Source organism: Panthera onca, chromosome A1, assembly GCF_046562875.1.
Source record: "Panthera onca isolate mPanOnc1 chromosome A1, mPanOnc1 haplotype 2, whole genome shotgun sequence".
Classification (NCBI taxonomy): Eukaryota; Metazoa; Chordata; class Mammalia; order Carnivora; family Felidae; genus Panthera; species Panthera onca.
This window is the reverse complement of record NC_138339.1, coordinates 121,821,257-121,846,549: the sequence shown is the minus strand read 5'-3', so window position 1 is coordinate 121,846,549 and position 25,293 is coordinate 121,821,257. Positions and strand designations below refer to the sequence as shown.

Sequence of the window (25,293 nt, the reverse complement as noted above, 5' to 3'; positions counted from 1 at the left end):
GAGCACTCTCGTCTGACTGCCTGTGCTCCCCGCCCGGACCCAGGCTCGGCGCCGCACACTCCCCCCGCGGAGGGGGGACGGCGCAGTCACGCGCGCACCACACTTGCGCTCACAAGCGCGCAAGGCTCTAGCTCTCCGCCCCGCACACCTGCGCTCCGCCCCCTGGTCCTGGGCTGGCGACTGGCGAAGGCATTTGGGAACCTAGGGAGGCTGCGGCAGCGCCCCCACCCCCATCTCCTTCCCCTTCCCACAGTCGGAGTTGTCCGAAGCCTGCCTCCGCTCCCAACCAGCCCGCATCCCTCTTCATCCTTCCCTCCCCCCGCCTGCCGCGGCACCGGTATCTGCAGCCGCAGCCCGGAGCCGGTGAGGCGGCGAAGGGGGGAGGGGGAGGAAGCAAGGGATGAGCGCCGGGAGGGCGTCGGGGGCCCTGAGCCGGACTAGGACGCCCCTGGAGCAGGAACCCGAGCTGGAGCCGGAGCCAGAACCAAACCACCGGTACCGAGTGGGCCAGGTGGCCTGGATGGGAGGAACCCAAAGGGGTGGCATTGTGCGGAATACCCGCAGGGGAGGGGGCTGCAGAGGCCTGGCTCAGGCCAGCGCGGAGGAGGTGCGGACGCTGACTCAGGCGCGATTCTTAAGCCGACCGCCTGAGAATTCCGTCCCATCTCGCTCTGCAGTGTCCTTGGGAGGGACGGAAGCGCAGGACAAGCTGGAAAGGGGAACGCTCTGGGCGTCGGGGAAGCAGGATCAGGGTCGCGGAAGAGGGCTTGCGCATCCGCCGTCTGGCACCCCGGCCCCGGACCAGCACCCCTGACACGGACAGCTCCTTGGTTGGGTAGGGGGGTGGGGCCGGACCTCCGAGGCTTGTCAGTTTCGAATCCTGAGGACCGAATTCCTATCCCTCCCCCAGTCCCTAGCTGCAGCCCCCTAACCCCAGGAGGCGCCCTGGCCCGCGCTCGCCCCCCAGGGCCTCATGTCGGAACCACAGCCTGACCTGGAACCGCCCCAACATGGGCTGTACATGCTCTTCCTGCTTGTGCTGGTCTTCTTCCTCATGGGCCTCGTAGGCTTCATGATCTGCCACGTGCTCAAGAAGAAGGGCTACCGCTGCCGCACGTCGAGGGGCTCGGAGCCTGACGATGCCCAGCTCCAGCCCCGTGAGTGAGGAGCCTAGAACCTGGCTCAGTCACCTTTCTCCCATACCCTTCACCCCACACCTCTTTCTGCCTTCCTGGCCAAGAGACCCAGGCCAAACCCTTACCATGCCTTCAGGGAGGCTTAATGATGCTTTCTTGAGTCTGCAAGTGGGATGACACCATCCTGAAAGCAAGGCTAGAAAAGGCAGGATGGGTGGGAAGGGCTCACTGTTGGTAGTCTTGGGCTCCCACTTACCTTTCCCATCTTTACTGCCCTGACCCCTGAAATGCTAACATGCAGCATGATGGCAAACAAAAGGATAGATCTTGGGCAATAAGCCACAGAAGCCACCAGGTAATGTTCACGCAAAGCTGACTCATTTCCTGCTTCCTTGCCAACCTCTCATGCTTCAGCTGAGGACGATGACATGAATGAGGACACAGTAGAGAGGATTGTTCGCTGCATCATCCAAAATGAAGGTGGGTGTAGTCTGGCCCTTTGCTCTCCCTGCCCCGCAACCCACCCCCCCACCCAGTCCCCAGTCAATTTTCTCTTGCCCTGACCTCCACCTCCACTGACTCCCTCTTTTCCTTCTCCTCTCAGCCAATGCTGAGGCCTTGAAGGAGATGCTGGGGGACAGTGAAGGAGAAGGGACAGTGCAGCTGTCCAGGTGAGCTGGAAACAAGGGCCAGCATGACTTAGCTTGCCTTGGAGAGTACCCTCTCCTCCAGCACAATCCTTTCTTCGCATGTTTGGGGTGGGGGGAACGCAAAGGTGGCTAACCTATAGGAAGAAAGAAGTTTTGTAGGAATCTGAGTTCCTTCAAATTATACTTCCATCTGGATGTCATCAAGCCTAACCTTTATCCCTTGTGCCACTCTTTTGGGTTAAACATTGCCCGCTTTCAGCAAACAACCCTGGGAGGGAGAACACATGATCACTAACGTCTTAATATTGCGTTTATTAGATAAATACAATAGTGTTGGGGCCTGGGGAAGGTGAGGCATCTGATGTTTTAAGAAGCAAAAAGGACAGGAGCAAATGGAACAGGAAAGGAAATGGTAATGTCACTCCTGCTCCCCTCTTCCCTATTGTCCAGCGTGGATGCTACCTCCAGCCTGCAGGACGGAACCCCCTCCCATCATCACACAGTGCATCTGGGGTCTGCTGCCCCTTGCATCCACTGTAGCCGCAACAAGAGGCCCCCACTTGTCCGTCAGGGACGCTCCAAGGAAGGAAAGAGCCGCCCCCGGCCTGGGGAGACCACTGTGTTCTCTGTGGGCAGGTGGGGATAGAAAGCCCCAGGGAAAGGGAGTTTGAGGTGGGAGCCCCAATGATCAGGCACCTCATTCCAAAGGTGGTCCCCACCTCTGTTCTCCTAGACTGTGAACTACAGCAGGAGTCAGGCTACACAGTATGCCCCACCATCTGGGGGAGGTCTCCCCTGCCCTAGGCCAGAAGGAAGTGGCCATGAAACCCAGGATGTCCCTGGCTAAAGGGAAGCTGAGCAGCCTCTGAGTTATGGTCCTAAGCCCCAGTGTTCTCTCCCTTCCCAGGTTCCGGGTGACACACATAGAGAAGCGCTATGGACTACATGAGCATCGTGATGGCTCTCCCACAGACAGGAGCTGGGGGTCTGGTGGAGGGCAGGACATAGGGGGTAGTCAGGGGTCTGGGGGAGGGCATCCCAGGGCAGGGACACCTGCCATTGAGAGCCTGCCCCCTGAGAGGCCACAGCCCCTGGCCCTCGCCAGTCCCTTGGTGCAGAATGGAGGACTCAGGGACAGTAGCTTAGTCCCTTGTACACTTGAGGGCAACCCTAGAGCCTCTGCAGAGTCAGTTCTAGGGGCTGGAGGGAAGGGCCCAAGCCCAGGACTGGCCAGTCGAGAGGCAATTGGACAGCCAAGCAAACTGGACACCACAGATCACCAGGTAGGAAGACATGGGCAGGGCTATGGTGGGCTCAGCTCTTATTGCCTCCTACCCTGGATTGAAGGGGAGGTGGCCCTGATATGACCCACATCCTGTTCTCCCATTGTTGACCACTTCTCTCTCACAGGTGTCTGCACCACGAGGAGCAGGGGGTGTGTGAGGTGAGTCTGCCTGGGCCCCAAGTCAGATAATCTCATCCTCCCACTCTCTACTTAAACTACCTAAGCCCATTGGCTCTCTGCACTCCCAGGGTTGGCCTTTGCTACACATTCTTTGGTTTAGTGGTGGGGAGTGGGCATGTACCCCAGGAGGTAGGGAAGGTCCTGTAGCCCCTGGGTAAAAGCTGAGACACAGCTTGAATAGGAAGCAACACTGTTACCCTTCCTCTCCTCCAAGCCTCCTTCTTCACTGTACTGATGGACTACCAGCTGGCAGGGCCGGGGGTGGGTGGGCATGAAGGCCCTCCTCTCCACTGGACAGCACTGCCCTCAGCTGAGGAACCAGCTCTACTTCCACCTGGAGTTGCATGGTCTCAGTCTGGGGGACCTCGGGAGAAGTCTCCCCACCCCCATCCCTCAGTCTCTTTCACTTCCCCTGCCTGCCAACAGGCCGCCTGACCCCTTCCCCATCACCTCGCTCCATTTGCTAGAGCGTGGCAGCTGGGAGCAGGCCCCTGCCCTTGGTGGGCCCCTAAAGCAATAGCACCATAGGCCCCCTGCCCTCTTGGCACAAGAGGCCCAGGTCCTGGCTTGGGCTTAGTGCCCTTTATTCACTGTCAATAAATCCGCTCAGACCATTACAGCTGTTTTGCATACTGGCTCCAGCTCCTTTTGACAGGCTTGCCCCTGTTCCAGCCCCCAAACCCAGTGGCCATGGCATCTGGAGTGGGGTGGGTCACAGAGCCAGGGTGGAGACACAGATGGGCTGGAGCCACTCAAGACTTTGGAGAATTGGTTCCAGCCCCAGAGATTTCTAGATATTTAACCCACTTAGAGATGGGGTGGTGGCAGAAGAAAAAGGGGGAGTTCCAGCCCTAGAAATAACAGGAGGACAATCGGGGGGGGAGTGAGTTCCAACCCCAGAAAGGGGGAGAAGAAAAGTTTCTATTCCTGGAGGTGAGAGTAGAGATGGGGGAGACTCCAGCTTTTGGCTTGGTCACTTCAGATCATTGAGGGGGTGGTCTCTGACATCGTGGAAATAGGGACAGCAGCATCACTGGGGGACAGCAGTCCCCTGGCTTCAGGTGAGAGGATCTGGGTGGCCAGGATCCGGGGCTTTAGCTGGTGGGGGAGGTGGTGGACGCATCTGTAGGGAACACACAGTCAGTGCTCCAGAAGCGTCCGTTGGGGATATCCCTGTCCATTTCCTCAAACCCCTAGACAAAACAGGACAAGTTGGAATGACACAATCTCCTCCAGGGGAGGGGCCCTTACCGGCCTGAGTCGAGGTGCCATCATGTCCAGGGGTCCAGGACATTCCAGGTCTTGGTCTGCAAACAAGAACCACAAGTCAGTCTTCAGACTTTATTTTGTTCACTGCTGCATCTCCAGCATTTACGACAGTGGTACTCTCTAAGTATTTGTTGCATTAATGAATAGTCACTAATCTGAGCCATAAAATACATCATTACATCCATCCTCAACACTTATTTGGCACCTGCTGTATAATCAGCCCTGTGCAAGGTACCAGAGAGGGGAAGATGGAATTCACAGCACTCCCACTCCCAATGGCCATGCCAGGAACCTAAGAGTGAAAAACCAACAAACAAAATGAATAAGTGCTAAACCATTCCAAGTGAACTACAGGTATAGGAGGTACAGAATATGCTCACAGGGATCTCTGGAATCAAGGAGGGAAGCTCCATGAAGAAAATAGAAGTGCCAGAAGGTTTTAGAAAAGGTAGACATTCCAAGAAAGAAAATGATGATACACACTAAGACGTTTGTAGGATTCAAGAACATTAGAGGCAGAGAATGTATACTGGGAAAACACTGGGAGAAGCTGGCTAATTTGTCAAATAATAATCATGAGAAAACAGCTACTAAGTGCATGAGTGTTATGTACCAGGCACAATGCTAGGCCCATCTTTCTAACTCTCACAAGAACTCAGTGAAGTAGGGACCTTTCTCCTCACTCTGTAAAGGCCCAGGCAGGTTACACATCACTCCTGAAACCACACATTGGCAAGTCACAGGCAAAGTCTGAACAATGCACCTGCCTTCAAAGCCCAAGTTCTTCTCCCCATCATGCTTCTGTGAGCCTGAGGGAGGAGGTTCCTGAGGGCAGGCAGAGGAGTCAAGTATAACCTTGCTCCTTCTTCCTGTCTCTTCCACTCCCAGGGCCTCCAATGCCCTCTACTCACCCACAGGCAGCACAGGTGCAGGGGCTCCATCCAAGGCACAGGTGGGCACAGGAGGTGAGAAGCTGGGAGGAGAAGGGGATGGCAGCATCTGGGAAGAAGGAGCACACAGAGTTATTCCTGGCATATGGGAAAGTTTCATTAACTTTTTCTCTCACCTTGTCTTCAATGCCTGTCCCATCACTTCTCAATTTGGAGAGCCACCAAATGCTTATATCCAGGTGGGGGCTTAGCTGATAATACACTTCAATAACCAATATGTACTGACACTTAACTATATCCCAGACATTCTGCTGATACTTCATATACACTAATTAATTCATTCCTCACCACCATCCCATGAAGTAGGGATTTTTATGTTTTCTTTGTTAGAGGTGAGACTCAGATTAAGCTATCTATCCAAAGGCATGGAGCCAGTTAGTGGTCAAGTCCCAACTAGAACTGGTCTCCTGACTACCACGCCAAGGCTTTTCCTTGTAACAACAGGTACCATATATTAAAGAACCTCCTGTGGGTCACTGTGCTAGGGGCTTTACCTCCATTATCTCTAATCATGACAAGTGGGCTGCTGACACAGGTATTATTACCCTGTTTTACATGTAAAGACAAAAGCACAGAGGTTATATCACTGCCCAAGGTAATGCAGTAGGAATGAACTCAGATGTACCTAGCACTGAAGTAAGACTATCAAACTCTAATGAAGACAGTTTGGGTTTCCTTCTTCTCTACCCAGCCAAACTCCTTTGGGAGACCCAAGCCACTATAGGAGGTAAACCCGGAGAAGGGAGGGGGCATTAAGATGAATATGGGGCCTCACTGGAGTGGGAGGGTCAACCCAGAGGTGTCTGGGGATCCAGGGAGAAGAAAGCCTCACCTGTTCAGGGTCTGAGAGTTCATGGGGCCCTGGGGGGCCAAGAAGCTCCTCCACTAGCAGGGAGGGGAAGACCCCAACATGGCCCCCAAATTCTCCCCTCCAGAAGCCGTCATCCACTCCATCCTGGGCCCTGGGCAGCAGGCGGATAAGTGCCCCCTCGGGGAAGCTCAGCTCCTCTGCACTCTGTCCCGTGTAGCTGTATAGGGCACGGGCCAGGAAAGCTGCAGAAGCCCAGGAGAGATGCTGAGGGGAGTTGATGGACGGTAGTGCCCCCAGGACTATGATATCCCAGGGCCACAAACACTCGCTCCCCAGACCCAGAATTTCCCATTCTCACCTGTGGGCTCTGCCCCTGAGGGGTTGTCGCTGTCATGGCCACTCTCAGGGAAGGAGAGGTCCGGGAAGTTGAGATACCGCTCAGGGACAAAGCCTACCTCGCCGTGCTGGTTTCGAGCCTGTTCACCCAGCAATGTGAACAGATAGCAGACTTGCCTCAGCAGCCCATAGCCCTAGCCCTCCTCCTTAGGCTTCTAGTTTTGTCTGGCTGGATCCTTGCAAGCCATAGAGAAGACCTTCCCACTGCACCCTCCCCACCTGCCCACAACCAGGATCTGGATCTAAGGTCCATACCCACCTTGACCCATTCATCAGCATCTCCCTCTTCTATGACCTCCAGCCACTCGCCCTCTGTGATGGTCAGCTCATCCTCACGCCCTGCCTGTGCCCCACAAGGAAGGATTCAGGACTTGGCTGTCTCCCATCCCCACCTGTCGGAGGTCACCACCCCCATGCCCACCTGATACCTGATAGCCAAACACCACATGTGCAGGGCAGGGAAGGGGCCTAGTGGCCAAGGCTGTGGGGACAGGCTCCTCAAAGAGCTCCCCGGTCTCCTCACATTCCTCAAAGTCCGAGAGCTCAGCATCCTCAGCCTGGAGGGGGCAGACAACAGACATCATAGGGGGGCCCCACACTCTCAAGCACCCATTTCATCTCCCACTCCTCCACTCTATTCTTAAAGAACACTGGCAGATCATTCCCCAAGGTGGCACCCCCCCGATCTGTTCACCATGTTATCAAAAGCAAAATCAACACAAGCAGGGTAACACCAACCACCACAGAATTAGTCCTGAGTGCTTAATCTGTGCCAGGTACAACACCAAACATCTTATGTATATCACCTCATTTTATCTCCATAATGACCCAGTGATATTTTGCGTAACTGAAAACCTCGTTTTACTTGGGAGGAAACTGAGGCTCAGAAAGGTTAGGTCACTTTCTAAGATCACACAGCTAATAAGTAGAGTGGCTGGTATTCGAACCACTTATAATCTGTACTTAGAGCTTAGTTCATAACCACAATCCTATACAAGTAAAATCTTAGATTGTGATTAACTTGTTCTGTGAGTGTTCTGCAAGAAGAGCAAATATTTCTAATATATTTTAACTTGATAAATGAGCAATGTCTTGCGATATGAGTATTATGTGATGCTGAATGTCACATGATCACAACTGAGCTAATGGTTCTTGAAATTCACTTTGATATACAAGTGTTTTGGATTACAAGCACGTTTCTGGAACGAATTATGCTCGCAAACCAAGGTTTTACTGTACTCATGACAAAAGTTCACTGACACTCTATGCTACAAACTATGCAAAAAATTATACTTATTTCATTCATGCCTCACGACAACCTCTTTGACTTAAGTACTGTCATGATCCCCATTTTACAGGGTCTTCCCTCCACTGCGGAGTTCTACCCTTTACCTTCCTGGGTGTGTATGGGTACGGAGCGAAGGGTGCTCACCGTAGGAGACAGGTCCCTCTGGGACAGTCGGGCCTCACTGAGCCGTCGCTCCTGCTCCACCTCATCCTGGGCCTGGGTCATGGCTGGTTTCAGCCAGCGCTGCACATCTAGGCCAGCTCCTTGTAGCAGGGCCAGCCGAGCAGCCCCCTTCACCTGGCTCACCTGGCATTAGGATGAGAGATCAATCAAGGCTATGGCTGGGCCTGCCTTTGGGAGGTGGGTGGAGCCTCCCCAAGTTTGTCCACCTTCTACCTCCTGCCACCCACTCCCCACCATCCAGAGACAGTGGAGGAGAGTGTTGTGTAAGGGGGTGGGATCTCAGTGGCCCTAGCCACAGGGCTACATCTCACCTGTGCCCGCCGGATGCTCTCCCTCACTTCCTGCAGCCGCTGTTCTATGCCTGGAGCCTCCCGCTCTGGAGCCTGCTGTCGCCTCTGCTCCAGCCGCTGCAGCACCTGGTTGGGAAGGCAGAGGACAGGGGTGGGTAGAAATACTACGGGAGACAACTTACTATGGACATGGCACTTTGCTACTTGCTTCACATGTATTATGTCATTTAATTTTCCCTATGAGGCGGCTACTATTATTAACCCCACTCTAATAAGGAAACTGAGGTCCAGAGAGGTTGGTTAAGTCACTCCCTCACTCTGGGTTACATAACTAGGAAACAAGAGAGCAGGATTTGAACCCAGGTGGGTCTAACTCCAAAACCAGTGCTCTTAACTACTGTGCCACACTGTTGGCTTAATATACCTTTCCCTCCCCTCCTGCCTGCAGCCCTATGACATTCCCATTGATTCCAGGGTTCCCATCTCTCAGCTCTTCCTGCCCACCCACGATACCTACACCCCCCCCCCCCCCACCTCACCCGATGCCCATGGTTCTGGATCTTGTAGTCTCGGGCAGCTCGGCTCGTCCAGCGCTGAACCTCTTTCTCCAGGCTACTGTCCCCAGCCATGCCTCCTGCGTCCCCCTCCAGTTCCAAGGCACACACCTGCATGAACAATGAACACAGGTACTGTGAGGAGGACCTGATATTGCTCCTTCACTACAGTCTCCTCCTTTTTTCTTCTTTCTGTCCTGACCTCCAGGGACAAAGAGGTGAGGGCACACACCTATGTATATAGACACAGGTGTGCCTTCCTGTGGACACAGAGACACAGAGAGTCCCCAAAATGGGATCTGGGTTGAGGGATAGAGATAGAACGATGAGGATAGTGCAGTCAAGGACCGGAAAGGTGGAATAAAATATGTTTATTTGTGTCCTGGTGGGAAGGAGGTGAACTAGAGTTCTGAAGCCACATAACAGTCACCAAGTCATTATCAGGACAAGGATGATGAGGGAGGAGGCCTAAACCACAGTCCCCTTTACATGTGGTTTGGTTCCAATGAACAGTGGTCTCACCTGATCAGTCCCTGCAGGCTGAAACTCCTGAGGTGGTGTGGGGGAAAATACTCCAGGCTCCTGAAGAAAAAGCTTCAAATCTTGCTCCCAGCTTACCTGGGGGGTTGTAAAAGGTCAAAGTAGGCACTCACTGGTTACCTCTCTAAGCCTGTCCCCAGCCCCTCTTGGAAGAAAGAAGGCAGATAATGCAGTGGGTGGTCTGTACTGAAAGAGCAGGGTAAAGAGGATCTCTGGGGAGGTCTTAAAGAGCACAGCCCTCACCTGGGAGGTTGCCTGTGCTCCATGGCGGGCATGCTCCAGGGCCATCTCTGCAGCTTCCAGCTCAGTGCGGCTTAGCAGCGTCAGGGGGTCCCTCAAGTGTTCCAAGAGCTCGCTGACCAGGGCCTAGAGAGAACCCTGAGATAATGACACTACCCTTCCCCCAGCATCTACTGCAAAGTAGGCTCTCTGCCCAGGTTTAGATTGGTATGGGCATGAGGAATTGGAAAGAGGGAAGGAATGAGACATTATTACTGCTTCTAATAATAGGCCCTCACGTATGCATAGACCTTAACAGTTTAAAAAGCATTTTCACATCTATTCTCTCCTCTGAGCCCCATTAGTCTATAAAGTAGGCAGAGCAGAAGTTATCCCTGATGAGGGGTTCAGAGGGGTTAAGTGTTCTGCACAATGTCATGCAGTCAGCTAGAACTAGAACCAGAACCAGAGGATCTATCTTCTACCCACTCAAAGCAGGCTAGGTCCCTAGCACCACCTAGTCTGGTAGTGGTGGGAAGAAAGGACAGGCCCTCCCACACACTGCCACCCTCTTCTGAGAGGCAGGGGTATCTGGGCTGGGACTGGCCTTGAGCAGGGCTGGCAATTCCTCCTGGTAGTAGTGGTCAAGGTGGGCATTGGTGGCCACCAGGTTAAGCAGGTACTCGTTGCGGGCTGCTCTCAGCTGCTGGGAGTACTGGGCTGATTGGGCAGACAACTGGGAAGAGAAAATATATGTCAACAGGGACCGCTAGACCCTTGGGGTCCTTCCAAGGCCAATCCATATCCAGAATGGATTCTCACATTATTGAGTGCTTACTATACACCTGGTGCTATACTAAAACTTTTGTACACTCACAACTCGTGCTCAAGATGCACTGGTGGTGTCTGGGTTCATTTAAAATAAAATCCCAACTGCTCCTTACTGTGGTTTACCAGGTTTCACGTGAGCTGGTCCTGCGACCTCTCTGACCTGTTTGCACAGTACTTGTCCCCTTGCTCACAGTACTCCAGCCACACTAGTCTTCTTTTGGTTCCTCAAGCCCACAAAGCTATTGCCATCTCAAAGCCCCTGAATTCACCATTTCCTCTCCCTGGAATGTTCCACCCCTAGATCTTTGCATGGCTGGCTCCTTCTTGACAAGCCATGTATTCAGAGAAGCTTTCTCTCTAAATTATACCCTGTTACCCTTTATCATAGCACCTTGTTTTGTTTTCACTTAATCTGATTATTTGTTTATTTACTATCTGTCTGGCATTCACCAGACTCTGAAAGCAGGAACTCCATAGAATCCTCAATAAATGCACAGTAAAGGAATAAAAAAGAAATGCACTATTTCCGTGTTACAGATGAAGAAAATGAGATTCAGAGAGATCAGGTTAACCAAGGTCAAGGACTGAAGGTGTAGGGAAGCCTGGATTCGTCCCAGTCTCTCAGATTTATGCCCTTGGTTTCCAAACCACGAGACTACTCTGCCCACCTCCTTCCTGCCCTCCCTCATATCCACATCCCCCAAACCTTGGTGCTGAGTTTCTGGAGACTGGTTCGAGTGTGGAAGAGCCCACGGTCACTTCGGTTCAGTCTGTGCAGGCAAGGAAGAGGAGTCGAGTTTAGGCCTGGCTGTCATGCCTTGGATCCCCTCCTCCTGCCAGGCTTCCCAACTCCACACGACCCCACCTAGCCTGGACATCAGCCGCCTTCTCCTGTGCCAAGGCCCACACACGTTCCCGCTGCCCATACAGCTTCCGACTTCGGCTCAGCTCCCGGACAGACTGCAGCACCTCAGCTTGTGCCCTCTGGAGGTTCTCTGCTCCCTAGGGGCATGGACACACAGAGTCCTGACCTGGATCACCCCAGCCCTGAGCCAGCCCTTCCTTCATCCCATCCACATAGACATACCTTCCTAAGCACCTGCTCCTTGGCACTCCGCCCTGTGCCCCCTGCCAGGTCACGGTATCGGTCAGATGCCTGGAGCCGGGCTTGGCCCCCAGCCACGGTGGCATCCAGCAGGCAGCGCCAGGCACCAAACACCATCCTGCCTCTCCCCATAGAAGGTCTGTGTTGAGGAGGAGAGCACTCCAAAGCTTCATGAGACCCCCCCCAACCCCAACACCATAAGAGACAGAGTGCTTTCCCATCCCCCTTGTCTGGGAGCCTATCAATCGATCAGCCCATTAGCTCAGCCACAAGGATCACTCATGCCCTCTGCCCGCACCCACAGTGTCCTTGCTGGGTCAGCTCCTCTCTGGCTGCTGTGTCAGCTCTACCTACAGCTCACGTGCCCTCCCCCCTCACTGACTCTTTATTCCCATAGATTCCTGAGACTGAGCTCCTCATCTCTTCTAGGTCTCCTGACCTCCCTACCTCCATGGGACCCACCTGCTGTCCATCTCCCCACTCCGATGCCCTTCCCTCTTCAGGAATGGCCCAGCCAGTTTCTGAAGTGCCTGGTGGGAAAGTCATCATAGACCCAGTTACCTCTCAAAGATTCTCACCAACTGGGAAAATATGGGATCAGAGTATACTAACGCCATTCATCAGATGCATATTATGTGCTACTTACTTTGCTAAGTGCTTTACATGCATTAACCTATCCCATCCTTACAACAACCCCACGTGAAGGTACAATTATTATTTCCATTGTACAGAGAAAGATGTCAAGGCCAAGAAAGGCTAAGTACCTTGTCCAAGGTCACACAGCCAACAAGTAGCACAAGAAAGATTTGACACCCCTCTGTTTAGGCTTTTGCTCTTGACCAGAACAGAAGAATGTGTGGAGAGACAATGCTGGTGGTTTAAAGGAGGCTAGAACAAAAGACAAAGTCCAGAGAAAGGAGTTCCATACCTGCCCATACTCCCGTTCAATGGCTGCCCTCTGCTTGCTGTAGGACCTGTGGAGATAAATGGAGCAGAGTGTTGTTACAGTTTAGTCCTGTTCTCCCACCCTCAATCCTCTCCTCAGCCTGGGCAGGAGGAAGAGGGGAGCCAGGCCTAGAGTGTGAGTATACCAGGAGCAAATGAGACTGAAGAGAGAGTCCTTGAGATCACCTCAGGCAGCTGCAACCCAGAACAACCTCACCTCATTGCTCAGAGCCTCAGCAGGATCCTCCCCACCCCTGGAGAACCATCAGTGGGCTCAGACGTGAGGACTGATGGGGGCCTGAATACATTGTCCTCCAGCCTTCCAACAGGTCTGGAAGAGGGAGGTAAGATTCTGCTCTAAGCTTGATTGTGTGGTGGAGGGAGTGGTATGGGGTCAAGGGGTTTCAGGGAGGGTACGTGCGTGTTTCTGTGTGTTGGGGTGGGAAGAAGGATAAGTCCTATCTGGTATCTGGAGAGGGAGGCCGAAAGTGAGGGCCAGTAATGGGCAGGGTGGAGAACTCTTCACCCTCTGCCTCCCCTCCCCGGCCCAGATCCGACGGATGTAGGTTTGAGGAGAGGCGGGGCGCGCAACGGCGGAGGTGGGGGGGTACGTGGAGGGGATCAGAAGCTACCTGATGTCCTCCAGTAAATCTGCCTCCCTCTGCTGCCGGGTCTGAAGGATGCTCAGCTGCTCCAGGAAGCGAAGCTTCACCTCCTGAGCCGGCTTCACCTGTGAGGGTAAGAAGAGGATGAAGACCCCCAGCGCCTGAGACCTGGAAAAAACACTCCGCGCAGGGAGCGGTGAGGGGGCGGGACCGGGGAGGGGCTGGGCTGTTTCCTGGGTTACTTCTGGGTTAGGCCCTGAACCCTTACAACTCCTTGTCCCCCACTGCGGTTCCGGAGCCCCTTAACTCCCACCATTCCGCCAGCCCACCAGGAGTCCCCATTCCCAGGCCAAGCTCACTTTTCGGGGCGGCGGCTGCATCTCCGATCCGGCCAAGGCGAGCGACTCGACTCCGGAACTCGAGGAAGCCCCGCCCACGCCAAAGCCCCGCCCCGGACCTGGCTCAGCTCCGCCCCCGTCCCGCCCACGCCTCGTCCGACTTCGCGCAGGGCTGCGAAGCGCGAAGGTGCCGAGAAGAAACCGGATCAACTTCTGTTACTACTGCTAAAACTCCGGAAAGGGTCGGAGCCGCCGAGTGGACGCCGCGTCTGCTGCGCGGTAGGGAAACTCTAAGTTTCTGAGTCAAGACGCCTGGGTTCTGTTTCTAGTAGAGCCACTGACTCAGCTCTTAATTATTTCTAATCATTCATTTACATATGCAGATCTCCGGTGATGGCGCGAAGGGTGACCTGTGGCAAGGAGGAACTCAGTTTGTGACCAGGGAAACTGAGTCACTGGATGCCTGAGCAAAGATGATTTTGACAAGGGAAACAGGACTGTTCTCAGACCTTTCCCAAATTCCCAGAGAACTGGAAAAGCCAGCGTGAGTGGTGAGAAAATTGCCTGGAGCCAGGAAGAAACCAGTCCCAGAGGAAAACAGGTGTGTCTGGGGCCAATGGAAGCTAAATGGTACTTGTGAGTGGATATAAGCGGGGAGATGGGTGTGGGGCCTTGCGTCCCAGAAGGCCCCTCTCACCGTTAGGGCCTACTTCTCAGGTTCTGCACTGCAGTCCTGTGGCCCCAAATTCACATTTCCAACAGACCACTGATACCAGCACTTGTATATCTAATAGATACCTCAAACCTTTAAAACTGCTCCTTCTCCCTGACCCTTCCCAAGTTATCTTCCCCAGATAAAATACCAAAGGGCACCTCTTTCCATCCAGTTAGGAAAGTCTGAAACCCAGAGTCAGTGTGCCCTTTTCTCATACCCCCACATTCCATCCGTTAGCAAGTTCTATAGGTTCTATTTCTAAAAGATCTCTTATTAATCACCTTCCTTCAATTCCCAAAACCACCAACCTAGTCCAAGCCCCCATAATCAGTTTTCTGTCTAATATCTGGTCTTTCACTCTCTCCCCACCCCAAACTCCCTCCATAACCCATTGTTCACAAAATAGCCAGTGATTTATCTTTTTTTTAAAAAAGAAAATGAGATCCTATCACTCTCTTCCTTAAAACTTCTCAGTTGCTTTTGAATAAAATCCAAACACCCTAGCATGGCCTGCAAGGCTGTGCATTATTGGGCCCCTGCCAATCTTTCCCCTTTCGGTCCATACACTTCTCTGGCTCCCCACTCACTGTGCTTCAGCAACTCCAGCCTCCTTGCTGTTTCCCCAGCAGGCCAAGTCTCTTCCCATTGCAAAGCCTTCATGCCTGCTGCTTTCCCTCTCCTTCTGGAGTGCTCCTTCTTCCAGTACTCCACATGTCTGGCTTCTTTATTTTTTGTTTATTAAAAAAATTTTTTTTAAGTTTTTTAATTTATTTTGAGAGAGAGAGAGAGAACAGGGGAGGGGCGGAGAAAGAGGGAGAGAAAATATCCCAAACAGACTCTGCGCAGTCAGAGCAGAGCCCTATGTGGGGCTTGAACTCACCAACTGTGAGATTGTGACCTGAGCCAAAATCAAGAGTTGGACACTTAACCAACTGAGCCACCCAGGCATCTCTTTATTTTTTAAGTTTTTTAATTATTTAAGCAATCTCTACACCCAACATGGGGCTCACACTCATGACCCTGAGATCAAGAGTTGCATGCTTTTTTGACTGAGCCAGCCAGGTGCCACCAAATCAAGTCCCATTAGTTTTTTTTGTTTGTTTGTTTTGTTCTTTAAGTACACTCTATGCCCAGCATGGGTTTGAACTCAAAACCCTGAGATTAATCTGAAGTACTCTACTGACTGAGCCAGTCAGGCACCCCTATCTGGCTTCTTTTAAGTTTCAGCTCATCACAGAGGCCTTCCCCATCCTCCCAGCGTAAGGGCCATCTCCACAAACACATCACTTTAGGTTTAATTTCTTCACATCACTGAATTAGTTTGTGTATTTAATGTTTTCTATTCCTCTACACTGGAAGCTCCATAAAAGCAGGACCCATCTGTTCTGTTCACACTGAATACCTAACACCCAGTTAGGTGCTCAATACATATTTGTTGAATGAATGAATGAATGAATGAATGAAGCAACAGTAGCCTTTGGTTCCAAGGCTGTTTTATTCCATTGTTCCACTGTTCCATTGTTTTATTAACAATGACACATCTTTTTTGGCTCCTCTTTACCCCAACTGTCAACCCCAATCAATCTCCCGACACTAGGTCTTCAATGTAGTTCCCAAATGTAGGAGGTGGGGTAGGATAGACTTGGAAATCATTCAGCTCTCTGGCTTCCAAATCCTTTTTTTTATTTAATGCAGTAAAACCATTCTTTTCAAACCCAAAATGTCTCACAGGACACCTACATATCAAATATATAAGGAGGAGTTGTCCTTGATGAGGAAAAATATGTGGGGCTTACTGCTCTAAGAAACAGTTTGATGTTCACTGTTCTCCTTATTTCAGTGACATCATGGTACATATAATGAGTCGAGGTTCAGTGAGGGCCACATTCTGACCCTCTCTGGGCAGGAGAGTCCAGAGCCCTGAGTCCTGTCGTCTTTCCATAGCACCGCACTGGATTTTAGAGTCTTTCCATCCAGAGCAGAGGAGGCTCCCAGCAGTGTCTGCCATGGTGAGAACTTGGGTCTTCTGGTTACCTACCCCTTCAGACTTCTGGTCTTAGGGTCATGTGAGGGGCTGGCTGGAGGGTGAACTAGAAGAAGAGGAAGGTTGGGTGGGGAAGCCAGGCGTCTGTGTCAGAAGGCCATTGGGGCTCGGGGACTGAGGGCTGGAGGGCTGGGAGGGGCTTCCTAGGCCTATGGTGGTTTCTCCCTTCCTCAGGATGAGGCTGTTAAGCTCCTGGAGCAGCTGTTCCTCCAGGGACCCACGTGCCTGGGAGCTGCTCTTTGAAAGGGGGCCTGGAGGGAGCTCTGGTGGCCTTTCCTCTGGGCCTGGGGCACCTGCCTTGGGGAAAAAGGGTTGATCAAAGGACCTCTGGCTGGTGAGGGGCGTCTCAGGGTTGGCTGTCTGAGCTCTCATGGTGGAGAAGGAGGTAGAGGTGTCCTTGGTCAGTTCAGGGAAGGCTCCCACTTCCTCATACACTGGCTCCTCATAGACAGGCTCCTCCAGTTCCTCTTGCTCCTCCACAGACCCCTGGGTTGACTTCATTGGCTGGATGGGAATGAGGTGGCATGAAGCAGGCACAGAGTTAGAATTACTACATTATTAATCACTAACATTTATTGAGCTCTTCTTCTGGGCCAGATGCTCCAAAATACTTTGCATGTATGATACCAAAATAACTCTGTACAACAGGTTACACTGCAGGTGAGTGAACTGAGGCACAGAGGGATTAAGTAAGTTGCCCAAGATCACACAGTGAGTAAATGGAAGAACTAGGGCTTCAGCCCAGGTCTAACTCCAAAATGCATTCACTTAACCACTTTCCTTCTCTTTCTCAGATCTTATGACCACTTCCCTTTTCCTTGTCACATCCTACCGTCCTTTATTTTTCTGATTCCTTCTGGTCCCTCACTATACACTGTCCGTCTCCTTCTCTCTCTGTCTGTTTGCCTGTCTCTCTCTCTCTCTCATACACACACACACACACACACACACTGATGGCCTACATCAGAACAAATAGAGAGGGTACACCGGTTCAGGCAGAACAGAGGAACACACAGCTGATGGGCACACAGCTGAGACAGGCACAGTACTCACAAAGAACATGGACAGGGTCCTCCGGTTGTGAAGTCGCCGCTGGGCACAGGTGGGATGGGGGTGAGGAGAGGGAGAGACACAGAGACACAGTGAGGCCTGGCAACAGGAGGCAAGGGTGGGGAGTGGGGACACAAAGAAGGCAGGGGGGGGCACTAGGATGACAGGCACACCACTCCCCTCCTGCAGTGTGGCAAGGACACAGGCAGGGATCAGGAGGGCACTGGAGCAGGCTGGGGGGACCTCACCAAGGTCTGATTTGCAGAGAGGAGGGTGGCCCCACTGTCATCCCCTCTGATGGGCAGCAAAGGCATGGTGCCAAACTTCTGACGGGCAAGGTCAGAGGAGGAATGGCGTCGTAAGACCACTGGCTGCTGGTCATCGTGCTGGAGGGAGTTGAAGAATTGGCACAATGGGTATGGGTGGTACTGAAGGCTAGAGCTGGGACCTCCGACCTAGCCCTTAGCTTTCTCCTTCCCCTCACCTGGGCTTTGAGGATGCTGGTGGTCCAATCCCACATCTCATCCTCATCACTGCAGGACAGGTAGCTGGGGGTGATCAGAGGGAAATGAGCTGGAGAGGAGGGATTGTAGCTCTAGGGATGGAGGATAGAAAACATAGGGAGGGGTTGGACAGGGTGCAGGGCTAGGCTAGAGAAGAGCCAGGCTGGGAGGTACTCACAGGTGCATCTTCTCCAGTATCAATGTGAAGCCCCACCTAGGAGGCAAAGGAGAACAGAGACGGGTGTTTAGAAAGGCCAGAAAGGTGATGGCAGGAAGGCCCTAGAAATGTGGGCTGGGGAAGGACACTCACGGTGTTGGAGGCTTTAACTTCTTTCGGATGCCCAGGTAGACCTTGGAACCTTCCAAAGGCCACTCTCGTTCTGGTTTAGAGCTCTGAAAACAAGAAGGCAGTCAGTGAGGTCAAAAGGTGAGAGAAGGATCACAGTCATTTGAGTCAAGAAGTCATGGAAACACTGGGGTTATGCAATCACAGGGTCACAGAGGTCAAAGGACCAGGGCAGCAATGAGATTGATAAGCACATGATTTGTGGAGTGAGAGGCTTGATGTAGTCACAGCTCCTCCCACAGGGCTGCCAGCCTCCCTCACCTTCTTTTCCTTGAGCAGCAGCAAGCAACGACCACGCAGCAGAAAGAACCTCTCCTGGAAGCGGTTTCCCAGTAAGCGGGGTGGCTCCTCCCTACATCGCAACAGACCCACCCTTGGGCTCTCGCGGCGGATACCTGGGCACAAACGGGCAATGCTGGGTGGAAGGTCCTGGGGGAGAGGCCTGGGGATGGGGATGCTGGACTGAAGAGGGAGGTTCACCTGTGAAGAGGCAGCCGGCCTGGGCCAGGGAGACTTTTCTCAAGAGCAAGGAGGCTGAGCAGGGCTCTGGGAGCTGGCACCATTGAAGGGCCTGCTCTAGGACCCTTTCCTTGGGGTGCAGGGGCCGCTCTAAGGAAGGGGTAAAGTGGGAGTGAAAATCAACCAGAATATCCATCCACAGCCTGGAGCCCCCAACTCCTTTCCCACCAGTCACATTCATTTATCCAATCCGCCGCCCAGCCACTGGTATTTATTTTAGCACTGACTCTGTGCCAGGCACTGTGCTGGCCCTGGGGATACAGTGATGAGCACGAAACACAAAGCCCACAGCAGAGTGAGGGAGCAGACCTTAAGTCTGCCTTAAATCAACCAAAGAATTGCAGACAATTAGTGCTTTGAAAGAAACAATAAGAAGCCGAGAGAGAGGAGGGTAGCCACTGGGACAGGGTAATGCCCAGGAAAGGCCATTCAAATTTTTAAATGTTTTTTAACATTTACTTATTTTTTTTCAGAGACACATAGAGACAGAGGTGAGTGGGGTAGGGGCAGAGAGGGAGACACAGAATCTGAAGCAGGTTCCAGGCTCCAAGCTGTCAGCACAGAGCCCGACGAGGGGCTCGAACTCATGAACCATGAGATCATGACTTGAGCCGACGTCAGACACTTAACTGGCAAGGCCTTTCAAAAGGGGACATTTGAGGATGAGACTGAGGCCAGAAGGGGTGGGAAGAACAAGCCATGCTAAGATCAGGGGAAGAAAATTGCAGGCATGACAAAATGCAGGAATAAAGGCCCTGAGTCAAGAAAGATGTGTTTGAAGAACAGCTAGCATGGCTGAAGCCCAGAGAATGAGTTATGTGAGATGAAGTCCAAGAAATAAGCAAGGTCCAGACGCTCAGGGATTGTGGGCCATAATAAGGAATTTGAATTTTATTTTAAGTCCAGTGGAAAGCCATCGGAAGGTAATGGCATGACGTGATTTACGCTTGCAATGCGTGTTGACTGCTGGAAAATGGATCATTGGGAGGCAAGAAGGGAACACTAGCCAGCTATTCCCTTTCTGGGGCTTTACATTTTAGTGGTTAATGTTGGGAGAAGAAAGATAGCAGTGACTTCATCTTGGGTGGTGGTAATGGTGGAGATGGAGAGAAGTGGCAGATTGTAATAGAATCAGCAAGACTAGGTGGTTGGGTTAGGTGTGAAGTTGAAGGAAAGAGAAGACTCCCAGCCTTGATAACTGAGTTAAGGAAAACTGGGAAATAGCTGGGGCTTTTTGTTAGGTGAAGGGGTCTGGAAACTGAGTTGAGTCTTGCACGTTTTAAGTTAGAGATGTTTATGAGACGTACAAGTGGAGGTGTGCAGTAGACAGTTGAATATGTGAGTCTGGAGCTCAGAGGAAAGATCTGGGCCAGAAATAAAAATTTGGGTGTCAGCTTTTTAATGGCACTTAAAGCCACTGGAATGGATGAGGCATCCAAGGAAGAATGTAGATAGAGAAAGGAAAAGGGTCCAGGTTGAATACTGGGTTCCTCCAACATTTGGAATCTAGGCAAAGGAGGAAGAAAAGCCTTCTTTGATGCAGAAGGGAAACCTAGGGTTTGTGGGGTCCACAAAAGCCAAGAGAGAAGAGAGTATTGAGAAAGAGGGAGTGGTCAACAGTGTAGAATGTCCCCTCACATGCACGAGGACAATGTCCACTATATTTGGTAAAAGAAGGCACTGGTGACTTTGATCTCCCCCCATCACATGTGCATCCACACACACATGGTCATGCTCACCAAGTTCCCCGTGCTCACGAATTTCAAACGTCACCCATAAGTCCATCCCAGCATCTGTCCCCCGCATCTCCAATACCTGGTTAGTCAGCTCCTCAGCAGTCAGTGTCGGAGACACCTGGGGTCATGGCAAGAGCAGGGGACCCATGCTGGTCAGTTCACTGACTCTGCTTCCCCCAATCCTCCCATCTCCCCACCTGTCCCCTTAGGACTGACCTTCAGGGTAACACAGTTGTCTGGGAGCTGCTGTTCTATATAAACCTCCATGATGAGGTCTCCAGCCTGGGACAGCTGAGGGGACGGGTAAAGTATTCAGGAGGACACAAGAGAATCCAAAATATCAAGGTCAGAGGACTCCTTATGTTGCCTTATAAGCACTTTCCCCCACAAAAGTCGCCTCCTACCCCTCATCCCCAATGTGGCTCAGGCCCTTATAAGGGAGAACCCCAGGAGTGGCAGAACCACATCTTCAGGCTGCATGGGTATTTCCCAAGGCAGAACAACATATGGAAAGACAAGTTTAGAGTCAGACTCTCTGGGTTACATCTCTGGCACTCGCTACAGTATGACTTTGAATAAGTGATCCTCAAGGCCTTCTTTTTTATAACTATTTTTTTTAATGTCTATTTATTTTGAGAGAGACAGAGCAGGGGAGGGGCAGAGAGAGAAAGAATCCCAAGCAGGCTCTGCGCCATCAATGCAGAGCTCAACGCGGGGCTGAAACTCACTAACAGCCAGCTCATGACCTGAGCTGAAACTGAGTCAGATGCTCAACCAACTGAGCCACCCAGGTGCCCCGCTCTGTTTCTTTATTTGAAAAAATAGGACTGTACACCTCATGGAGTTGTGTGATGTTAAAGTGAGATCATAGGGTTTAGAATATAAGTCCTCTGCTGTTTGTTACCCTATTTATTACTATTATTCTCAGCACTTGGTCTAACTTAGCTAACTCTTCCTTGGATCTTTTTTTTACATGCAGAACTGAAGTACTCGCCACCATTGTGTAATGAAGAATCCTCATGGTGGAATAAGTGGAGTAAATCCTAAACCAAACCCCTCTCCCCAAAGCACTCCCCTCCTTGGTTTCCCCCTTTCTCTGAAAGCTGACGGCCAATGTCCAGCAGCAGAAGGCCACCCTCCTGTCTTGATATCCCCTCCTGGCCCACTCAGGAGTCTAAGGTCAGGACAAGTTACCTGTACATCCTTCCAGGTGGTGATAAGACTGACTTCCAAGTCAATCTGAGCTACCTGGTCAGAGTCAATCTGTGGAAGAGTCAAAAAGAAGTGTGTATTGTGGAGGTGGGTGTTGGTGCTAGGAAATGAGGGAAGAAGGGAGAGATGTACAAGACCAGAGGGTCTATATGAGAGCATTAGAGGCCAGAAGAGCTAAGAACTAATGGGGCATGGGCATTTGGAGTGACGTTATGGGATAGAGGGGCCCAGGGCTCTGGAAGGTGATTCCCGACGCAGAGGGCTTTCAGAGGTCTGGGCTGGGGTCCTGTTGGGGAGAGCAAGATCTAGAATCCAGGAAGAGGGACTATAGTCAGGGGTTGAGAGAACTTACATTAAAGACAGAGATGTAGCCATCAATGAGTTCCTGCAGCACCCGCACCTCATGTTCCCCCCGCCCATCTGTCTGGAACACACTAGGTGCAAACAGCAGGGCCAGGTTCCGCGTGCACATTTGGTTTATAGCAGCACACTTTTGCACCCTGCAGAAGGGCGTGACATGGGTCACAAAGGATGCAGCTTGTGCTCACCTGTTGGTCAATGCATCCATTCATTCAGCAAACACTTATTGAGTTCCTACAGTATTCCAGGCCCTGGGCTAAGCATTTGGGATACAGCTGTAAGACACAATACTGGCCTCAAGGAGCTCCCAGTCTAGGGGAGAGACAGATAAGGATGGGTGATTATAAATATTGTAGGAGGCAGCACACTTTTATGTAAAGGGACAGACAGTAAATATTTTAGGCTTGTAGGCCATACGTTCCCTGTTGCAATTCTTCAGTTCTACTGTTGTAGTATGAGAAGAGTTATAGACAATATAAAAGTGAATGGGTGTGGCTTTACACTTCATGGACAAAACTTCATTTAGAAATACAGGCAACAGGTTGGATTCGGCTCATGGGCCATAGTTGGCCCATCCCTGTGATATAGAGTAATCAGTACAATACAGCCAGTGTTCACCTTAGAATTGTTTAAAGTCCTGTCTCCCCAAGAGACTGGTCAAGATAGATCTGCAACTTACTCTTCTTTGTGTCTCCTACATCTAACCCTTTGTCTGTCATAGAATAATAAAACAAAATAATATTGATTGCTTACCGTTTTTGAATTCCTACTACATACATGCCAGGTGCTATAGTTAGGATTTTGGAAGGATTATTTCCTTCAACTCTCATGACCTAGGAGGTGGATACTATTCGTTACACCATCTTCCTTTTACAAACGAGGAAACTGAGGCTCAGAGAGTACAAATAACACCCAAGGTGACACACTAGAATGGTGGAAGACTAGAGTAAAGCTTAGGTCTGCCTGACCTCAAAGTCCACACTCTGAACCTTTGTGCCCTGACGCTTTCACTTAGCAATTGTTTACAGGATGAATGAATGAATGAATGTGGGGGGCAGGTAGACAGAGCTGATAAAGGGTCAGTGAGGAGCCTGCGGGGGTCCTGGCCATACTGACCGATAGAGATGCCCAATGAGGGTAGCCAGCGTGCGGCGGTTAACCTGTGGCAGGCAGCCAATCACTTCTTTGTACTTCTCCAGGCGCTGATTCTTCTGTGGTAGCTCTGGGATGGAAAGGGGAAGGGGTGGAGATGATCTGGGAAGGGAGCGCAGAGGGATTTTTGAAGAAACAAACCTAGGGTGGATGTGCCTCTGCCCCCTTCCCACCTTGACCTAAGCTGAGTCCTTGAGTGATCCTGAGGGGTGGGGAGGAAGTACTGGGGAGGATGGCTGCCCAATCCCACAAAACAGCCTCAGGGATTCAAGGGTGTGTGTGTGGGGGGGGGGGGGGGTGGAGTTCCTGGTTGTCCCTTGGCTATCTGTGAAGAGTTTTTAGGGACCTTGGGAGTACCAGCAGCCTCCCTCCAGCGGGGCAACAACCGTGCACAGGTCACAGGGTCATCGAGCTCTCGAAAGAAGCGTTTGAGTGTATCGGTGACATCCTCCACGAAGTGCTCCCCTGGCCGGAGCTTCACTGACCGGGCATCCCGCCGGAACTCAGCAAGGAGCCGAAGGCTACGGGCGCGGGCACCCCCTTTCCGGTATATGCCCTCCAGCTGGAGCCCTGAGAACAGCCAGCATCTCTGCTCACCACTGCCCAAAGACCCACCCACCCACCTGGTATCCAGTATCTGTGACCTACCCCCACCACCCCCCCTGACATGCTGTAGGGCTATTGGGGTAAATGGGCCAGAAAAGAGGAAGTCTGCCTCCATGGTCTTGACTCTCAAGACCCTGCTCAAGTACTCCTGCTCAGAAGGTCCTTCCCTAACCATGATATTACACAGAGTCCCCATCACTCACTATTTTGGTTTTGAAATAGCACTTTCAAATCATATTACAGTCAATCCTCACTATTCAGATTCAATATTGTGAATTTATCTACTTGCTAAAATTTATTTGAAACTCCCAAACCAGTACTTGTGGCACTTTCCCAGTCATTTGTGAACATGCGCAGAGCAGAGACGAATTTGAGTTGCCTATTGGACACATTCCCAGCTAAGCTCTCATATGGTAAACAAGTGTAGTCTTCATGGTATATATAGAACCACATTTTTTCATTCTTGTGCTTTTTTTCTTTGGGTAGTTTCACTATTTGAAATGGCCCCCAAGTGAAGTGCTAAAGTGCTGTCTAGTATTCCTAAGTACAAGAAGGCTGTGATGTGCCTTATGGAGAAAATATGTGTGTCAGATAAGCTTTCCTTATGCATGAGTTACAGTGCTGCTGGCTGTGAATTCAAAGTTAACAGATCACAAATACATATTAAAGCAAGTATCTTTAAACAGAAACACACTTAAAACAAAGTTGCATATTGATGGATCAGTTGATGAGAATGTGACCAGAGCTTCCCAGGAACCCAACCCTGTATTTCCACTGGGGCGACAATTTAGTATTCATTCATTCAATGTTTGCAATAACTTCATAGAACAACACTACCATGAATAATGAGAACTGACTGTATTTTTCTTACTTATTACCCAGTTCTCCCACTAGTCTCTGAGCATCATAGAACTTTCCCTTTTCACCACTATATGTCCAGTGTCTGGCACACGGGAGCAGCTCAGTAAACATCTGCTGAATGAAGAGCGGCAGTCCAGGAACTGTGGAAGAGTGGGTATGGGCACCCATGCTCTTTCTCCAGGACTTTCACTGGACTGCTGACTTAATCCCTCCTTTGAACATGAGGAAGACTGAGAACAGGATGGGATCTAGTGAGCAGGCAAAGTCAGTGCATGAGGCTACTACCAAAGTGTGGAGAATGTCATTAGCCACTCACTATCCACTGTCAATGTTGTAAGCACAACTATTTGTAGTTAATGGATGTGCCTTTCCCCCCTTTATTGCCTTCCTTAGTTTTCCATGAAGTTTCCTTCTCAAGAGTCCTGCCTTCTAGGGGCACCTGGGTGGCTCAGTCAGTTAAGTGTCCGACCTTGCCTCAGGTCATGATCTCATGGTTCATGGGTTCGAGCCCAAATTGGGCTCTGTGCTGACAGCTCAGAGCCTGGAGCCTGCTTCAGATTCTGTCTCTCTCCATCTCTGCCCCTCCCCCACTCATGTTCTGTCTCTCTCGTCAA

General features: G+C 51.4%; 3 protein-coding genes and 1 long non-coding RNA gene across 18 annotated transcripts in view; 2 read left to right on the top strand and 2 right to left on the bottom strand.

The window, feature by feature from the left end:
- Window positions 1-194: 194 nt before the first annotated feature.
- Window positions 195-3,868, top strand: RELL2 (RELT like 2). Of its 4 annotated transcripts, XM_060635908.3 has the most exons (8): window positions 195-495; window positions 678-1,157; window positions 1,551-1,616; window positions 1,741-1,807; window positions 2,237-2,422; window positions 2,694-3,069; window positions 3,197-3,230; window positions 3,466-3,868. In XM_060635908.3, the coding sequence occupies exons 2-7, from the start codon at window positions 974-976 to the stop codon at window positions 3,227-3,229; spliced, it is 912 nt and encodes a 303-aa protein (XP_060491891.1). In that variant the 5' UTR covers window positions 195-495; window positions 678-973; the 3' UTR covers window position 3,230; window positions 3,466-3,868. The 4 variants fall into 4 exon arrangements, 1 of the variants encoding a protein (XP_060491891.1); XR_014135288.1 differs by having other exon boundaries at window positions 911-1,157; window positions 2,694-3,230; XR_009611060.3 differs by having other exon boundaries at window positions 2,694-3,230.
- FCHSD1 (FCH and double SH3 domains 1) lies at window positions 2,079-13,701 on the bottom strand. Of its 2 annotated transcripts, none has more exons than XM_060635901.2 (20): window positions 13,597-13,701; window positions 13,265-13,362; window positions 12,616-12,661; window positions 12,150-12,217; window positions 11,670-11,826; window positions 11,448-11,584; window positions 11,289-11,352; window positions 10,359-10,487; window positions 9,776-9,898; window positions 9,515-9,610; window positions 8,978-9,103; window positions 8,460-8,564; window positions 8,110-8,271; window positions 7,106-7,234; window positions 6,937-7,020; window positions 6,640-6,757; window positions 6,303-6,523; window positions 5,432-5,519; window positions 4,503-4,558; window positions 2,079-4,374 (listed from the first exon to the last, which is right to left on the bottom strand). In XM_060635901.2, the coding sequence occupies exons 1-20, from the start codon at window positions 13,615-13,617 to the stop codon at window positions 4,309-4,311; spliced, it is 2,094 nt and encodes a 697-aa protein (XP_060491884.2). In that variant the 5' UTR covers window positions 13,618-13,701; the 3' UTR covers window positions 2,079-4,308. The 2 variants fall into 2 exon arrangements, with proteins under 2 accessions (XP_060491884.2, XP_060491885.2); XM_060635902.2 differs by having other exon boundaries at window positions 11,670-11,805.
- LOC144616948 (uncharacterized) lies at window positions 13,697-21,915 on the top strand. Its single transcript, XR_013556894.2, has 3 exons — window positions 13,697-13,854; window positions 13,959-14,176; window positions 21,468-21,915. It is a non-coding gene; the product is annotated as an uncharacterized LOC144616948 (long non-coding RNA).
- ARAP3 (ArfGAP with RhoGAP domain, ankyrin repeat and PH domain 3) overlaps window positions 16,119-25,293 on the bottom strand; it is a 24,972-nt gene continuing 15,797 nt past the window's right edge. For 9 of the 11 annotated variants that reach the window (XM_078450116.1, XM_078450121.1, XM_078450133.1 and 6 more), the window contains 14 exons: window positions 23,570-23,782; window positions 23,177-23,282; window positions 22,053-22,200; window positions 21,683-21,751; window positions 20,705-20,779; window positions 20,492-20,606; window positions 18,714-18,842; window positions 18,495-18,628; window positions 18,198-18,280; window positions 18,066-18,101; window positions 17,869-17,932; window positions 17,633-17,770; window positions 17,388-17,426; window positions 16,119-16,838 (listed from right to left, as the gene is read on the bottom strand). In XM_078450116.1, coding sequence (XP_078306242.1) covers window positions 16,353-16,838; window positions 17,388-17,426; window positions 17,633-17,770; window positions 17,869-17,932; window positions 18,066-18,101; window positions 18,198-18,280; window positions 18,495-18,628; window positions 18,714-18,842; window positions 20,492-20,606; window positions 20,705-20,779; window positions 21,683-21,751; window positions 22,053-22,200; window positions 23,177-23,282; window positions 23,570-23,782 — 1,835 coding nt within the window. In that variant the 3' untranslated portion in view covers window positions 16,119-16,352. The remainder of the gene's footprint in view (window positions 16,839-17,387; window positions 17,427-17,632; window positions 17,771-17,868; window positions 17,933-18,065; window positions 18,102-18,197; window positions 18,281-18,494; window positions 18,629-18,713; window positions 18,843-20,491; window positions 20,607-20,704; window positions 20,780-21,682; window positions 21,752-22,052; window positions 22,201-23,176; window positions 23,283-23,569; window positions 23,783-25,293) is intronic. The other 2 variants (XM_078450137.1, XM_078450138.1) reach the window with 2 other exon arrangements.

Bases quoted from the DNA above. Each gene is read 5' to 3' on its own strand.
- RELL2 (XM_060635908.3), top strand. From the start codon at position 974: ATGTCGGAACCACAGCCTGACCTGGAACCGCCCCAACATGGGCTGTAC. The intron at 1,617-1,740 runs GTGGGTGTAGTC...TTCTCCTCTCAG, and splicing joins CTGCATCATCCAAAATGAAG to CCAATGCTGAGGCCTTGAAG. The intron at 1,808-2,236 runs GTGAGCTGGAAA...CCTATTGTCCAG, and splicing joins GGGACAGTGCAGCTGTCCAG to CGTGGATGCTACCTCCAGCC.
- FCHSD1 (XM_060635901.2), bottom strand. From the start codon at position 13,617: ATGCAGCCGCCGCCCCGAAAA. The intron at 9,899-10,358 runs GCCAGTCCCAGC...GGTTCTCTCTAG, and splicing joins AATTGCCAGCCCTGCTCAAG to GCCCTGGTCAGCGAGCTCTT. The intron at 9,104-9,514 runs GTGAGACCACTG...TTGTTCATGCAG, and splicing joins AGCCTGCAGGGACTGATCAG to GTGTGTGCCTTGGAACTGGA.